The sequence below is a fragment of the Equus caballus genome, chromosome 1 (assembly GCF_041296265.1).
Source record: "Equus caballus isolate H_3958 breed thoroughbred chromosome 1, TB-T2T, whole genome shotgun sequence".
NCBI classification, from domain to species: domain Eukaryota; kingdom Metazoa; phylum Chordata; class Mammalia; order Perissodactyla; family Equidae; genus Equus; species Equus caballus.
Window position 1 is genome coordinate 108097898 of NC_091684.1, and position 17937 is coordinate 108115834.

At 40.1% G+C, this 17937-nt stretch overlaps 1 protein-coding gene across 6 annotated transcripts in view; it reads right to left on the bottom strand.

The window, feature by feature from the left end:
- The window catches only part of AGBL1 (AGBL carboxypeptidase 1), a 755364-nt gene that overhangs the window by 311984 nt on the left and 425443 nt on the right, over positions 1–17937 (bottom strand). For 5 of the 6 annotated variants that reach the window (XM_005602809.4, XM_070266954.1, XM_070266962.1 and 2 more), the window contains 2 exons: positions 16103–16234; positions 5467–5643 (listed from right to left, as the gene is read on the bottom strand). In XM_005602809.4, the coding sequence (XP_005602866.2) occupies positions 5467–5643; positions 16103–16234 (309 nt within the window). The remainder of the gene's footprint in view (positions 1–5466; positions 5644–16102; positions 16235–17937) is intronic. The other variant, XM_070266979.1, reaches the window with a different exon arrangement.

Genomic DNA, 17937 nt, shown 5'->3' on the forward strand with positions numbered 1-17937 from the left:
CAGGTGAGCCATAAGCCCCGTGGATACCCAGAAAAGGCAGCCTCTCTCAGGCATAATGTAGCATAGACCATGCCCAACTCTTAGTTCTAACTAGGTCTTCCTCTTATAAACAAGAAACCTATTGCTGCAGATCTACTAAGTGGCAGCCAAGAGCAGTAGCTGGTCTCTTATTTCCAAAGCCCAGAGCTCCTTTCACCAATGACGTTCTGCTAGGCAGAAAGCATGGGAGTAAAAGCAAAGATTCCAGTGCTGACCCACCTGGGTTCAAATCCTGGTTCTAAAACTTACTAGCTGTGTGACCTTGAGGAAGTTATTAAGCTCTCTGCCTAAGCGTTCCCATTTGTAAAATAAAGTGATGATGATGATAAAATAGACACTGCCTTGCTTTGTCGTGCAGCAGCAAAGATGAAGTAATTTAATACAAGCCCAAGACTTAAACCATAGATTTGTTTATTATCATTATTATTACTTTAAGGGCATTGTTTATTATAACATTTGAGCAGCATTAATCAGCATTCATTATACACGTCATGACTCTCAAACTTATCTTCCAAGATCTTCTAAGAAAAATCTAAAACTTCTCATTTTGTTGATCATGAGGTAGAGAGAAAACAAGACCTATTATAATTCACTTGGGGCTTCACAGTATGGCAATATGAAGACAGAAATAAAAAGCTCTTTTTGATTCTTGGGTCTACAGATTCTGTACCTTCTTGCCTAACTCAGTGTTCTAGGTTGCATAATGTCTCCTCAAAATTCATGTCCTGCCCAGAACCTCAGAATATGACCTTATTTGGAAACAAGGTCTTTGCAGATGTAGTTAAAATGACATCATATTGGAGTAGGGTGGGCCCTAAATCCAACATGACTGACGTCCTCATAAGAGGAGAGGAGACACAGAGACAAAGGCACACAAGTGGAGAAGGCCGTTTGACAACAAAGGAAGAGACTGGAACGATGCCTCTATAAGCCAAGGAATGCCAAAGATTTCTGATAACACCAGAAGCTAAGAGAAAGGCACGGGACAGATTCTCCCCCTGGAGACTTTAGACAGAATGCCGTGCTGCCAACACGCATTTTGGACTCATAGCCTGCAGCACTGTGAGAGAATAAATTTATGTGGCCACGGGAAACTAATACACCCAACCTCCCTTCTGGACCGCAGCTGTAGTAGAGCACTGGTGCAAGAGTCCCTGAACCAAGCTGCAGTTGTTAATTCTCCACGGGGGCCTCATTCCCTGAACAGTTGAGGTGAGCAGAATGTGAATGAGACGTCCCTGGGAGCCTCGAAAGCCGAGTTCAGATGATTTTGTTTTTCCTATGAAATTCATCTCTATCAAACCACATTCAACAGCTTAAGGGCTTAGTTCCAACGTTTATGTTTTCTAATCTAGGCCTTTTTGAAATACTGTTAAACGTTGCTTTGCAGGATTTTTAGAGTGCTTGCCGGGACACCTGTGAGTGGTGAGGAACGCAGAATCAGGCAGAGAAGGAAGTTGAATGGCAACACAATTGCACCAGAGACTCCAGCCAACACTATAGGGAGCTGTGGAGCTGGAATGGCCTTCTGCAGTTTTCCCAACTGAGACTAGGAGGTCAGGCCTTTGGACCCGCACATGGACGAGCTGTCAGATACAAGCTGCTTGCGTGGAGGAGCCATAGCTTTGCTCAAGGCAGCTTCCATCAGCTACAGACAATTTCTGGTGATGGACACAGCTCTGAGCAGCTGGGAAAATGAGTGCCTGGGTCCTGAAGAGGGATCTAGAAGGTGCATTGCTGCATCTCCCATGTGTACGGTGGAAGTCTTTCTGTCTAATCATCATCTGTTATTAGAATGTGGCCACGTGAGATTCTACACCTGGACTAGAATTGCCTTACTCTGGGAAAGAATCCATTAGATGCTCTCAAATCATATATATAGTGACAAGTCAGAGAGGTCTCAGCATTGCATTCTTATGCATTTCCCTCTGTCATCCACACATTTTCCATTTCCCCCCATTGCAACGACGCTTAAAATCTCCATTTTAGAATGGCTTCTAATCACATTTGGACCATGATGATTTCTTCTCCTTTTCTAGTTATCCATGGACAGAGAGGATAATCATCTGACTCTCCCTGGAAATCACCATTCATTCATTTGTTCATTTAACTTAATTTATTCATTCATGCATCAGTTATCATGTACTTTTAATACCTCCTTTATACTAAACTAGGTATTGAATATAAAAAAGAACAAATGAGATTGTAAAAGGCCTTACATGTCACAATAAGGAGTTGGATTTTCTCTACATGTAATGAAGACACTTGGAAGGATTACGGGCAGTACTGTGACTTGAATAGCTTTGGGTTATTGAAAGATCCCTCTGTTGTGGTGGGAAGGATGGATTGCTGAGGATCCACAATCCAAGGGAGGCAGTTTGCAGGTAGGGAATTTAAATACCTGTTGAGTCACTCTTCAAACCTCAGCTGAGTCACCCATCTTCAGCCCTTTCTCTGACTCAGAACCAATTTACCATCCCACAAGTCAGCAGCATTGCCAAGGAGCATGTCAACAGCCTGCTTGGGTGGGAGTATTCACATGATCCTCCTAAGCCACAAGCAGCGCACAGGGCCCAGTCACATGCCTTTGTATGTGCAAACACACCATGTACGTGACCCCAGGTCACAAGCACTCAGTGTGAAGCACACATCTGTCCACATAGACAGGACGCCTCTAAAAAATGAGCCCCCAAAGGATGCATCATTGCATTTTGGCTTTCTCCCTCAATAGCCTCAATAGCTTTGGGGCAGTCCCTAATAAGGAAAGGAAATCTCTCATTGGGTGTGACTTGCATATTAAATACAAATTATGGCTCTAAGCATATAACCTAGCAGCAAAGACTATATCCCAAAGAAACAAAAGCAGGAGAAATTTTTTTAAAATTAGCCAACTATAGACTGGAAAATAGAAGAGAAAAATATCATATTATTAATAATAATTTGAAGGTAATGGTGTGTGTTCTTTAATGCAGTTCCAACATAAATGTCACTGTAAGAAATGATATTTCATTTCAATACTAACAAATCAGGTACTTAGTGTGCAGGGGGAGAAATGATTGGAACTACTTGAAAGCCATGTTAACCAGAGAAACTGCAAAAATATTTATATTCTTATGAAGGAAGGAAGGAATGCCCCTCGTGGGTGTATTTAAGTATCCTCCATCTTTTGGATAAATGGTAATGCTAAACAAAAACTGGAAAGATGACCTTAGAATAATAACCTCAGGACCCAACTGGGATTCAGCTTCTCATTGTACAAAAATCATTTGCAATATGTTCAGGATGGAAACTTCTATACTGCTTTATAGCTCATAGACCTCACTATCTACCTCAAACGAAAATCCAAAACACCCAACTCTGGGCTGGCTTCCTTCCCCTGGGGTGGGCTCCCCCCCATATGTAAAATTACTCCCCATCCTCTTGCTCACTGTCTGCAATTCTGCTCATTTACTCAACAGTGTTTGTAAGGACAGAAAAACAAAGAGAAGAAGAAAAACCATCCATTTGGAGAGGCGTTTTATATAGAGAATGGGATTGTTAAAGCAAAACCAGGTCTGGCACCATCATGGCTTTCTCAAGCCAGTCCTTCCCCATACTTTCTTACAGAGAGCCCATGCAAAGGTCACGTGGAAAATTTCACAGGGCAAATGCTGGGCTGATATCTGAAAGCCATCCTATAGGGCAAGCCTCTTTCATTCTTTGTCATTTTCAGCAGCCACTGTGTAAGCTACATGGATGATGGAGAATTGGTGAGGGCCTGAACCTATGAGTCATTTACTTTCCAAACAACAGCTCCAAAGGACTTTGAGTTTCCAGTTGATTTATCATGAATGGCACTGATACTTATGTGACCAGAAGCTGTTAACCTGAATTGGTGCTTGGAGAAACGAAGTCAATGAAAGTCACCAACCCAATAAATCTGTGAGGGATGCATGGAGTTATCTTTTCAACATGTGACTGGCCACTTTCCATCAAGAAGCACACAGCTAGAAAGGCACAAGTCTATATCCACAAGGCCTTAGAGTCACATTTTAAGCTATTTTTTCCAATCCTCTGGGTTTTGAATGCCAAGAGAGTGAACAGATTCCCAATGATATAACCTCCAAGTACATTCATAGATGCATTCTCTTTTGGACTCTACAAAAATCTTCTGTATTTGAGAGGAGGGGAATCCTTATTACGATGCCCATTTAATATACACAACATATAGGTTCATAGAGGTATCTTTGGAACTGCTGGTAAATGGAAGAGTGAGGCCTTTTCCTGCCCGATCCCATACCCCTCCAACCATCTCACTCTTCTTATTCTGCATCAACATTAATGTGGGTAAATAAGGATTAATTCAGCCCAATAGGTTATTAATTCAATAATAAAACAATTGTTTCAAGCAACTGTTTAGACTAACTGGCTATTCAACAGAATTAATGGGTAAAAATGGGTGGTTCAGTAGCCCTGTGTCAAAAAAAATCTTTGGCCACGTGGGAAGTTAGATAATGCTCATCACATGTCACTCCTTGTATGCCCTTTGATAGCTAACAGATTTCTACAAGCACAGGACTGTGTAGATGCCAAGTGCTTCCTGGCTGTTCAAGGAGAGAATCAAAGCCAACACAAGGAGCTTTAATGCTGGTGAGGTCCAGGTATTCTCGGGGTTGAATGGAAGTCACCAAGGAGTAGTCTGTCAGCTTGCCTAACAAATTTAAAAGAGTCTATTACCCTGGCACTGTCACAATGTCCCTTATTTATGTTCCTCTAGTGGGGGAGTGGGAAGAGCAGCTAGAACAGCCTGCTGTAGCAGCTATCCAGCTGCTCATGCAGTTAATATAGCTGTAGAAAGAATGTGATTTATAGGAGTCCTTTCCCTCAACATGAGAGCATGAATCTTAGACCCACTCATCTTAGGGAGACCCACATCATGCACACACTTCTATGTGCTCTGGTGACAGCAAGATAACAGAGAGCTTCTGATTTAGATAAGCACAGAAGACGGAGAAACACAATACACATAAGTATTGGCAACATCTATGCACCGACCTACGTTCTTTATGATGCATAGGGCACTAGACCACTTGTTGCAAAAGGTAGCAACAGACTCCCATGCATATAAAGGGCCAGGCAGAGGTTCTATAAAAGCTGGGGGTGCATGTCCAAGGGAGGCTCCCTGCTGCTTGCTTGTGAGGGCAGATGATTGAGAAACCAAATCAGCAGGCATGTGTGAATTGCTTCCAGGATTCAACACAGATTGTGCTGCCAGTGAAGGCAATCATTGAACTAGTTCTTCTGCAAGATCAGGGAGCTGTGCGAGACTCTACTTAGAGACCTCTTCCTCTTTCAGGCAAGAAAGCAGGAATAAGGGGTCTGTGATCGCTCCCCATTATAGCGTATTGCCACATACCAAAAGCATGGGTATCCCACAGCCTCACATACCTGATAGGGGCCCTGGTTGCAGCCGCAGTAGCTGCTCTCCATGGTGTAGCTTCTGGACACCCCCATCTCTCTCCATACCACTACCCGGGCTGTAGAAGCTCGGGATTTTTCCACAAGGAAGCTGCAGCTGCTCATCGTGAACGCTGGTGCTAGCTTATCAAGAATTTTGGGAAGAGTCTACAAGTAAAAAAAAGAAAAGAAAATTAGGATGAGTTGCAGGTGATTTGGGATATGCATCATGAAAAGTAACTCCTCAACATTTATTAAGCATTTCAGTACAGTCATGTGCTGCATAACAATTGTTCGGTCAACAACAGATGGCATATACAATGGTGATCTCATAAGATTAGTGCCACATGGCCTATATGACACCTATTTTTGTGTAAGTACATACTATGCTGTTCACACAAAGACAAAACCTCTCAGAACGTGTCCCCATTGTTAAGCAATGCATGATTGTATACCAAACACTTAATATATGCTACCACAAATCTTATATCAACCCTAAGAAATGGATACCCACTGTTTTTATCACTTTAAAGATGAGGAAACTGAGGCTTAGAAAAGTTAGAAAGAAATAGCTTAAGTCCAACTACAAAGTGGCTAGAATCGGATCCAGATGCCAACCTGGCCAATTCCAAAGACCATGGTCTTTCAACTCCATCTTTCTGCATCGCTGTGGACTGAGGTTGCACACATATGTTCAGCCTCATACGTTACTAAGTTGAGCCCCACTGAAAGCCACAGATTGCACAGGGACTCGAAATTTAGAGTGACTCCACCCAGCCTCACTGTTTTCTAGCTCTAACAGTCAAACTAAGAACTGTTCACTTATCTCAGACACTCAGGCCATTAGCGATTCTTGAGCAGGAGCACATAAAAAGTTCACTGGTTTCCTGAGAGAGCATAACCACCAAAATGAACTTTTCAGTCTCATGCTCTGATCCACAGATCTGAAGTTAGGCCAATTATAAAATGCCTAAAACTCCATCCTCTCTGGGTCCATATATCCCACTTTCTAGGGTAGAAAAGCTTTATGTGAGACCACTTAATCTCCATTTAGAAGACGTCTTCTTCCCTTGCCACTCTGATTGACAGAGGGGGCTTCCAGACACTGGACTTCCCCTCTACCCCAAGGACTATGACTCAGAGTCAACACACCAAGTCTTTGGGTTAGCAGAAATACTACACTTAGACAGCCCAGAACTTTTGTGATATTAACAAGAAGGGTTCTCTCACTTCAGGGTTGACAGGATCTCCACAAACTAGTACATAATATAAAATTATATACATTAGATAACAATCCATGAAGCTTCAGACTTTGGAATGAACTGTAGGGAGAAGGTAGAGAAGCAGAATATATTGATGACAATATGAACTAGGGAATTATTTTTAAAGAAATGCAGTTTTGTTAATTTCTAGAACATTGAGCAAACCTCTTAATATCTCTGGTTCTTACTGTCCCCATGCTTAAAATTACTGTTAATTATATTAATATAAGAATTAATATAATTAATCATTTTACAAATGACATATGCTATATAAGGACATATTAACATAATTATTAATATAGTTTACCTCTAAGTTCCCACAGTCTCCAGACCCACAACATCACTCGAACAAGAGAGCTGAAATGCTAATGTTATCCTCGCTTGAGTTTCTACAATTGCCTCCTAATTAATTTCATCTATCCACTCTTGCCCCTCTCTCCCTGGGTTCTCTCACCTCATTTTCTTTCCTTCCAAATGCTCATCACAATTACAGTTAAATTGTTGTTTGTGTAATTAGTTGTTTATTTTCTATTTCCTCTGCAGCCCAGAAATTCCACGAGGGCAAGTCTGTGTCTTATTCACAGGAACATCTCTGCATGTGAAGCCATGCTGTTCATAGAGGGTACTCCACAATCATTTGCTGAAATAAATAGAATCTGCCAGTCCAGACCCTCAGGGGATGGCTTAAATAGACATAAATAGACTATTTATATAGACGGCAACTAAAGTGACTAAGAATACTTGAAAATGGTTTTAATTTATCAGTGTTTTCACTTGTTGCAAAAGTTTAATCTGACATCATTTAAGTGATCTCTCCTTTCTTACTTAAGTGACCCTGGTTTTCTTAGCTAGTATAGTCCTTGTCCAAAGGAACACATGTTCAAATTACAGTAGTCCCCCCTTAGTGAAGGTTTTGCTTTCCATGGTTTCAGTTACCCATGGTCAATCACGGTCCAAAAACATTAAGTGGAAAACTCCAGAAATAAACAATTTACCATAAGTTTTAAATTGTGCACTGTTCTGAGTAGTGTGATGAAATCTTGGTGCAGTCCCACTCTATCTTGCCCAGGACATGAATCATCTCTTTGTCCAGTGTATCCAGGCTGTATACACTACACACCCATTAGTCACTTAGTAGTTGACTTGGTTATCAGATCCAATGTTTCCGGTATCACAGTGCTTGTGTTCAAATAACCCTTATTTTACTTAATAATGGTTCCAAAGCACAGAGATGCAAAATATAGTGATGCTGGCAACTCGGATATGCCAAAGAGAAGCCAGAAAGTGCTTCCTTTAAGTGGAAAGGTGAAAGTTCTCAACTTCATAAGGAAAAAAAAATCATATGCTGAGGTGGCTAAAATCTACAGTAAGAATGACTCTTCTATCAGCAAAATGGTGAGGAAGGGAAAAGAAATTCATGCTAGTTTTGCTATCGTACCTCAAATATGTATGCATAAGAGAAATTATATTATATCTAGGGTTTCGAGCTTTCTGCAGTTTCAGGCATCCTCTAGGGGTCTTGCAACATAGCCCCGACAGACTGGGGGACCACTGTAATGGCATATCTTGGAGAGACTTACAAGCTATGATCCCTTCACTGGAGCCTGGAGGACGTGAGATTTACAAGGAGCAATCGGAGGACCCCCTTACATCTCCACAGGGACAGTTTATCCATTCATTAAATGATGGACTCCAAAACTATTGCATTTACAGCAAAGTCCTCAGTTGATTTCCCTTTTGATTTCACACAAATTGATCTATGCCAGAGCAAGCAATGAGGATCATGATAGCTGTGATAAGTGGAGATGGTTTGCTTGTCCTGTTTTGTTTTGTAAATGAACAGGAAATAGATGAAATCCACACGGGAACTGACCCACTGGAGCCTTGCTTCAGCACTCCAGGATCTCCCAGCTTGGGTGGGGAAGAAAGGCTTGGGACATTCAAATCTTTCCTTGCCACTTTCTTGAAGTCTTTAAATGTAATCTAAGTTTCCAAAACTTGAAATTTATAATAAATATATTTTCACTAAATGCTTAAAATGTATTTTACATGCATTCACTCACTTAATCATCACAAGTCTTTGAGATAAGTTTTATTATTATTTTGTAATATAGAGACCAGAAAATTTGTCTTGTTTTCCAGTGTTCTCAGACCTAGTAAGGACAAAGCCAGAACTCAGATGTTCTGATTCAGATCACACTAGTTTAACCATTCAAAAATTGCTTCTTAAATGAGGTATTACTATCCCACAAGAGCATCAAAGAGGTTTAAATACAATGTCCAATGTGTAATAGGCATCCAATATATCATAATATTATTTATAATTATTATAAACTTATCCCAAGATAAACTCACTTCTTTTTGTGGCTCTTTCTCATCTTCTAAAATTAACCTTCAGGATGCATAGTAAACAGTCTATTCAGGGGCAGACAGATGCCACTGCAACCCAGAACCCTGCCTGGACACTAAATACTAAGCATCATACAATAAGGGTTAAAGGCAGGAAGAGCAGAGCCAGACAGACCACAGCTAAGAGTCCAGTTCCCCAGACACTTTCTGTGTGACTTCGGATAAGCTACTCAGCCTCTCTGAGACTTAGGCTCCTTATCTGTAAAATGGGAGAATTGGCATCTCCCTATTAGAGTTGTTTCAAGGAATAAATGAGATTATTTATATGTAGGGTGTGGGGGATCAGAATTAGCCACCCCAAAATGTGTCTTTTTGCCTTGCCTTGATTATTTTTAAGAACAAAAGACTCTGAAAGAAACTTTGACCTCTCCTTTAACTGCCTAAAAGAATTTAAGATAGAAGTCCTGTCCCCAGGACAGGCCATCGCCATAGATAACTCTGGGTATCCATAGACTTTGGGGAGGATCCTTGCTAAGCCCACTCTTATCAAAGTTCTGTCTACCAAACATTTGTTTTCCATCTCCATGTGAATGGCCTTCCTCCCCTTTGAAGACCCAAACCACCACCCCCAACATCCTCCTTTGTCTTTAGCTGAAGATGGTATTTAAGGCAGTGGCTTTGGCCATTCTAGTGAGTTGCTCAGTTTTCCTGAGTTTCTCCCATGTATACATGTGATAAAGCCTTACTTGATTTTCTCCTGTTATTCTGTCTCATGTCAATTTAATTCTTAGACCAGCCAGAAGGACCTAGAATGGGTAGAGGAATTGTCTTCCTCCCCTACAAGGGGATGACATAGGAGCTGGCACTTAGCATGGTCTCAACACAGACCTGCCAGGGATTTAGAGACTAGTCCAGAAGTGCAGCATGAGGATGAGTCTTCTGCTTGCTCTTTGACACTGAATCCCATCTGTTCAGGAGCAGTGGGGTTGGGTGCAGCCTTAAATTATGGAGAAAGGTTGTTCTGATTTAATAATTCTGGTTTCAAGGCATATTGTAGAAGCCTGAGCTGCATTTTAATTCCTTTGCTTTCTGCTGATTCTTCTCAGCCCTGTCTGGTTTCCTAAATTCAAAGATGGAGCCCTCAAAGATATGACTATGAACTCACTAGACAGCTCATAGCTCAGAGCTCATTTCCAGGGAGAAGTTCTCTCTACCAAGAAAATCCAAGGTCCTTGTGGTCAACCTGATAGAACTCAAAGTCTTCTCTTTTCTCTGGATTAAGCATGTGGCAAGGGCGTGGTTGGGCTGAGGGGTCAAAAATATGATACTTAATTCACACTATACAGTTTGACTTTGAACAAGTCATCTAACTTCTCTAACCCTGAGCTTTTTCATCAGAAAAGGGGGTAATAATAACCCCACCTTGAGTAAGGTAAGAAAGTGCTTAGCACCCTCAATAAATGTGTGCTATTACTATCATGATTATTGCACTGGTCAGAGTGGACTTTGCTGACGAGTAAAACTTTGGAAGAGAGGGAGGTCATTCTGCTTAAACATTGAATCTTCCAAGATTAAAAAAAAACCTTTTAAGCCTCTCTTTGCATTCTATTTTTCCCTTCCTTTAACTCAGACAACCCCCTTTTTTCTAAGCTCCAAACAAAGACTTATTCTTGAGCTCTGCTTCTGTCTGAGACAATGCACACTTTATAAGATCACTGAGGTCAGAATCTAAAAGTGTGGATTCTGGTGCTCAGCCACATGGGCCCCAAACCCAGTGTTCCTAACTATGTGATTCTGGGCAATTTATTTAATCTCTCTGTGCCCCTCCTCTTACACTCTTAGGATGCTATTAAAAGTAGCTATTCATTCAACAAACATTTGTTAAGCAGCATCTATTGCTGTGCACTATTCTAAAATATAGGGTAGTTGGGAAGATTAAATGAGCTAATATATATAGTGTGCCCAGAATAGTGTCTGGCACATGTTTGGCCCTGTATAAGTAGTGTCCCAAATTGTTATCTTTGTAACTCGTGAAAGTGGAAATTCATGAGGAGGGTCAATGCCAGGCAATGTCACTAACAGGAGACACTTGGCAGGCAGTAGTGAAGACCGGATTTCATTGTCTCTCCTCAGTTCTCTGTTATCCACAACTGCCAATTAAAGTTCTTTGAGGCTCAAGTTTTAATTATCACAGAATTCACGTCATTTACTTCTTCAGATTTCTCTTGAAGTGAATCTTAAGTTGAAAATCATCTGTGATATACGATTTTCTTTGTGCAGTGTCCTAACACTGCTCATCATATCTACCCCTCAAAAACTTGTCTCTTGAAGACAGCCAGGATCGTCCACCCAACTCTGCACCCGTAGAGACTTAATCAATCCTTTACTGTTACCCATAATAATCCATCCTTCTCTGTTACCCATAATATGTCTCTTCTTCTACTGATTATTCTATATTTTAAGTTTCTAATAATGTGCCTCTCTCCCCAGTTGTTAATTTTGAGAAGAAAAAGTCCACGCTTTACTCAACTTTGCTGCATAAATACCTAGCACAGTGCTTGGTACATGGTAAATAATGAATGTTTGCATTTTAAATATATATATCAGCTTTATTGACGTAGATGTACAGTTTGATGATTTTAGTAACTGTATCCTTCTTCAACCATCACCACAATCCAGTTTTAGAACACTTTCATCACCCTAAAATTTCTTTCATGCTCATTTCCAGGCAATCCTGCCCCAGGCAACCTCTGATCTACTTTTTGACTCTATAGTTTTGTCTTTTTCAGAAATGTCATATACATTAAACCATTCAGTATTTTGTTTCTGACTTCTTTAGGGGTACATCTATGTTGTTGCATATATCAGTAGTTTGTCTGTTTTTACTACTGAGTAAGTATCCATTGTGCATATACTACGTATGAAGATACTATGCTTTGTTTGTCCATTCACAAGTTGGTGGATGTATTTGCATTGTTTCCAGTTTGGGAATATTGTGTATGATGCTTGTACATGTGCAAGGATGTGTACAAACATACACGAACAAGTCTTTATGTGGATATATGTGTTCACTTCTCTCGGGTAGATACACAGGAATGGAATTACAGGGTTGTATGCTAAAGGTATGCTAATCTTTGAAGAAAATGCCCAAGTGTTTTCCAAAAGGCCATACCACTTTACATTTCCATCAATGATAAAGGAGGGTTTCAGTTTCTGACATCCTTCCCCAACACTTGGTATTTCCAGCTTTTTTATTATGGTCATTCTAGTGATTGTGTAGTGCTATCCCATTATGCTTTAAATTTGCAATTACCCAATGAATAATGATATTGTTAATACCAGCCTTGTATACATTGTCTATAATGAGGGGTTCAATCACATCTTTTGCACATTTTTAAAACTTGGGTTGTTTTTCTTATTCTTGACTTGTAAAAATTCACATATACTAGATACAAGTCCTTTATCAGATACATGATTTACAAATATTTTTCCCAGTCTATAGCGTGTCTTTCCACCCTCTTAATAGTAACTTTTGAAGAGCAAAACATTTTAACTTTAATAAAGTGCAATTTATTAAGTTTTTTTAATAGTTTGTGCTTTTGGGGTGCTAGCTGAGACAGCTTTGATGACTCAAAGAAGACAAAAGACAAAGATTTTCTAGTGGATTGCATTCTATAAGTTTTATATTTCAGTTCTTACATTTCGGTTTATGATGCATTTTAAATTAAATTTTGTGTATAGTGTTAAGAAAGATCTAAATTCGTATTTTGCTACGTGGCTATCCAATTGTTTCAGTACTTTTAGCTGGACAGACTACCCTTTTCCCCTTTGAACTGCCTCGGCATCTTTGTCAAAAATCAATTGGCCACGAATGTTTGAATGTATTTCTGCTCTCTATTCTGTGTCATTGATTTATATGTCTATACCACGCCAGTATCATACTTTCATGATTACTGTAGCTTTGTAGTCTTAAAATCATGTAAAGTTTTGAAATCATGTAGTAAATCCTCCAACTTTATTCTTCTCTAGTAAAATTTCTTTGGCTATTTTAGTTCCTTTGCATTTCCACACAAATTTCAAGATTATCTTCTCAATATTAACAAAAAAGCTTGGTGAGATTTTCACAGGAATTGTATTGAATCTATAAAAAAACTGGGGGAAAATGGCCATCTTTTTTTTTTTTATTTATTCATATTTTTTTTGGGAGGAAGATTAGCCCTGAGCTAACATGCTGCCAATCCTCCTCTTTTTGCTGAGGAAGACTGGCCCTGAGCTAACATCCATGCCCATCTTCCTCTCCTTTATATGTGGGATGCCTATCACAGCATGGCTTGCCAAGCAGTGCTGTGTCCACACCTGGGATCCGAACCAGCGAACCCCGGGCCACCAAAATAGAACATGCGAACTTAACTGCTACACCACCGGGCCAGCCCCCAATATGGCCATCTTTAAAACATTGAGTCTTCCAATCCACGAACTTGGTATATTTCTCTATTTATTTATGTCTCCTTTAATTCCTCTCAACAATGTTTTGCAGTTTTCACTGTATAGCTAATGCACTTTTTTCTGTTTATTTCTAATTGATTAACCTTTTAGATACTATCATAAATAGATTTTTTCTTTATTTTGTTTCTGGATTTTTCATTGCTAGTATACAGAAAGAAAATCAATTTTATATTGACCATGCATCTTGTTAACTTGCTAAATTTGCTTATTAGTTTCAGTAGTTTATTTTGTAGATTTCTTAGAATTTTTTACTCAAAACACTGTATCACCTGGGAATAAAGATAGTTCTGCTCTTTTCCATTAGAAAAGAGTTCTGCTTCTCTTTAATATTTTCTTGTCTTATTGGACTAGCTATAACATCGAGTAAAATATTGAAGAGAAATGGTGAGAGCAAACATACTCATCTTGTTCCTGATCTTAATAAAAAAGCATTGTCTTTCACCACTAAGCATTATGCTAACTATAAGAGTTTTTTAGATGCCCAATCTCAGGTTGAAGAATTCCTTGTCTATTCCTAGTTTGTTGTGAGATTTTATTTTGAATGCAGATGCTTAATTTTGTCAAATACTTTTTCTGCATCTTTTGAGGTGATGTAGTTTTTGCCATGTATTTACAAAGATTATAATAGTATTTGATTTTTTATTTTAAATCAATCTTACATTCATGAGATAAACCTCACTTTGTCCCTGAGCTAACATCCGTGCCCATCTTCCTCTATGTTATATGTGGGACACCACCACAGCATGGCTTAATGAGCGGTGTGTAGGTCCACACCCAGGCTCTGAACCCAAGAACTCTGGACTGCTGAAGCAGAGTGTGCGAACCCAATCACTATGCCACTGGGACAGCCCCTGACTCTTTTAATACTCATTAAGCCTGGGGATGAAGCTATTTTGTACACAGTAAATTCATATATCCAGAATAATAAAGGATTTAGAAGAGATAGGTACCACCATAATTTTGATATTATGATTTATAAGAAGAAATATATATTATTTCTTCATTCCCAGTCCCTGACACTGGGCTCCTAAAACCTTGTAAATTCCTAAGGGATAAGAGCACTAGGAGAATCTTTAGTTCTAATGAGTGACTCTGGGTGAGCTCCAGGCTGGCTCCTGGATGGGGGCTATCACCACTTCTCTAGAGAAGGGAGAGGGGCCTGAAATGGAGTTAATAATTAATCACGCTTATGTGAGGAAGGCTCCATAAAAATCCAACTAGTTTAGGATTCAGAGAACTTCCAAGTGAACACATCTACATAGCAGGAGGGTGGTGCTCGCCAGCTCTGCAAGGACATACTCTTGTACTGGGACCCTCCCAGACCTCGCCCTATGTATCCCTTCATCTGGTCGTTCATCTGTATCCTTCCCCATATCCTTTAATAAACTGGTAAACATAAGTCAGTGTTTCCCTGAGTTCTATGAGCTGTTCTAGCTAATAATCAAGTCTAAGGGGGAGAAAGTCATGAGAACCTCCGACTTATAGCCAAGTTGGACAGAAGTTGTGGGTATCTTGGGCACCTACTACCTGTGATTGGCATCTGAAGTGGAGGGCAGTCTCATGGGACTGAGCCCTTTACCCCTGGTACCTGCTACTATCTCCAAGTAGGTAATGTGAGAATTGAGTTAAAGTATAGGACGCTCAGTTGATGCTGCAGAATTGCTTGGTGAAGGAAAACAGCCCCACACATTTGGTCACCAGAAGTGTCAGAATTGAAGCGCTCCATGTGAAAGCAAAGGAGAAAGACACAGGAGGAAAACTGTCGGTTTCTCCAATACAGAATTTTTCTCCTTTGCCTATATAAATTTGAAACAAAGGTCAGTTTTTATTTTGTGTTTGGACAACTTGGCTCTTCCACCTCTTCCTAACTCCCAGTAAGCAACAGCTCATCTACTTTATCCTGACAGGAGGAGTCTGTCCTTCTTTACCCCTCCTTAACTTGCTATTTGGTTCAGGGAGGGAATTATTGAGCTCTAACCACTGGAACCCACAGAAAATAGAATTAGGCTCAGTGGATTACTAGGCTCAGTGGATTACTGCTCTGCTTCTTATAGCACACTCACACAGAGGACGTGGATGGTCTAATGCCTGAAATGTGTTCATCCCTCCATATTTATTTAAGATCTTTTTGTATTCAGTATAAGTTTGTTCTTCCCATAAACACATAACTGAGACAGCATTTTTACTATCTTAATTTTACAGATGACAGAATGGCAGTTCAGAGAGGTGACATTAGTGACTCATAGTCACACAGTTAATAATTACAAAGCTAAGCATTAAAATGAGGTGTCCTGTCTCCAATTCTCATGCCCTTTGCAGAACATCATTTCATATAGAAAACAAATTCAGAGCAACCAGGTAGGAAGCCATTATTCATCAAAAATGTGGAGAGGTTACACAGGCCTCCAACCTGCTTGTATACAATCCTATAGTTAAAATAATCAAAATGCTTATTTGGGAAGAAAATGGATGGGACAAAATATCTGGCGTCATTCTCCCCAGTGACTTACCCTGTAACTGACATCCTCTACAAGAGTAGATGTGCCCACAGTGGACTCTGCTTGCCACAAGGTCTCCTTGATGCTACAACCATAAAGAAACACATTCTTCTTTTGGGAGTGGCCGTGGAAATCACAGAAGACCTACAATGGCCGAACAAAGTAGAAAGTAAATCCCGGTCAGATTTATTGGTTTCTTAAACGTTTAAAAAGTCAACTGTTTCAGGCAGATACTGTTTGCTGAACAGAACCAGCCATGTGGGGATCATTGGTAACCTTGCAAAGAGTTGTATTGGTGGAATTATCAGGGAAAAACATAGATTGGAAGGGGTTTAGGATTGAATGAGATGTGAAGAAATAGGAGTTACGCACGGCCCTTTTGAGAAATTTGCTTGTGACTAGGGTGAAGACAGGGTCAAAACTAGAAGAGGAAATAGGGAACAAAGCCTTTTTAAAAACATACAGAGTTTGAAATAATTTTAAAAGTCAATAGGAAATATCCATTTAAAAGGAATAGGTTCAATATAAAAAAGAGAAGTTAACAAATCGCTATAATTTTTTCTCTAGGGTCTGAAGTGGTAAAAAATGACCACCAAACTCAATGGCTGAGCAAACAGGGTTTATTTTCCAGCATGTCCTCTTCATTCTGGGATCCAGGCGAAAGAAGAAGCTCCAGTTTGCAATTAGAAACTATTGTGGCAGAGGGGAAAAATGTCAAAGGCAGAATCACGCTATGGCTCTAAAAGCTTCATGGAGCATGGTGAACATCAAGTCTGTTCTCATTCCAAGTTACATGGCCAATCTTATCATCAATGGCTTGAGGAAGTATATTCCCCCTACAAGGAGGCTCTTCAAGTCACATGACAAAGGGCAGTGATGTGAAATCCTATTACAAGGAGAGATGCTAAGAATGGAGAAAAAATAAGAAAATCTAAAAAAAGACCTCAAATTCTCCACATCCCTATATGCTTGCCCCTTTGCAATAGACTATGCTCCACCTCCATCAAGAGGTGGAGTATATTTCCTCACCCCTTGAATCTGGACTTAGCCATGTGAAATCTTTTGGCCAATAAGTATTAGCAAATATGATGCAAACTGAAGCCCATAAAGGACTTGCACGTTGGGGCTGGCTGTTCAGCTGCTCCTGGGAGCCCTGCAATAATTGTCCTGTGAAGGAACATAGGCTAGCCTGCTGGATGAGGAGACATGCTATAAAGTCATCTTGCAATGACCTACCTGATACCAAGCCAACCACTAGACCTGTGCATGAATCCATCTAGGACCATCCAGCCCTGGCCAAGCTGGCTCAGACCAGAAGAATCACTCAGTTTACGTGGATGATTTTCATGCAGCATCATTAAACATATTGCATAGGTATTGTTTAAGCCACTAAGTTTTGGGGTGGTTTGTTATCCAGTAAAAGCCAAGCACTAAAATAATCTGTCCTTTTAGTCTAAATATTTGCTTCCCTCCCTTCAACATACAAAATATACTCCTCTCCTGCCAAGAAAAACGTCTGAACATCACAGCCTATCACAGTCTCCAATTCTCAGTCTTCAAACTCTCAGTCCAAGGTCCCATGATAGTTTCTAGACCCCATATGTGCCTCTTCCTAATCTAGAAAGAAAAAAGGCAAGTCATCTGCCTTCCACCCAGCTACATACAATGGTTGAATGAGGAAACATTAACCCCAATAAACACTCATGTTTGAAAGAGAATGAGTGGGATGAGCACAGCAGTCACTTGACCATATCAATTCTGAAATGATAATGGGTTCAGGGCTGGTTGCTCGATTAGGCCCTAGTTCTGCTCCCTGTCAATAGCTCTCTAGTCTTCTTCTTCTCTAC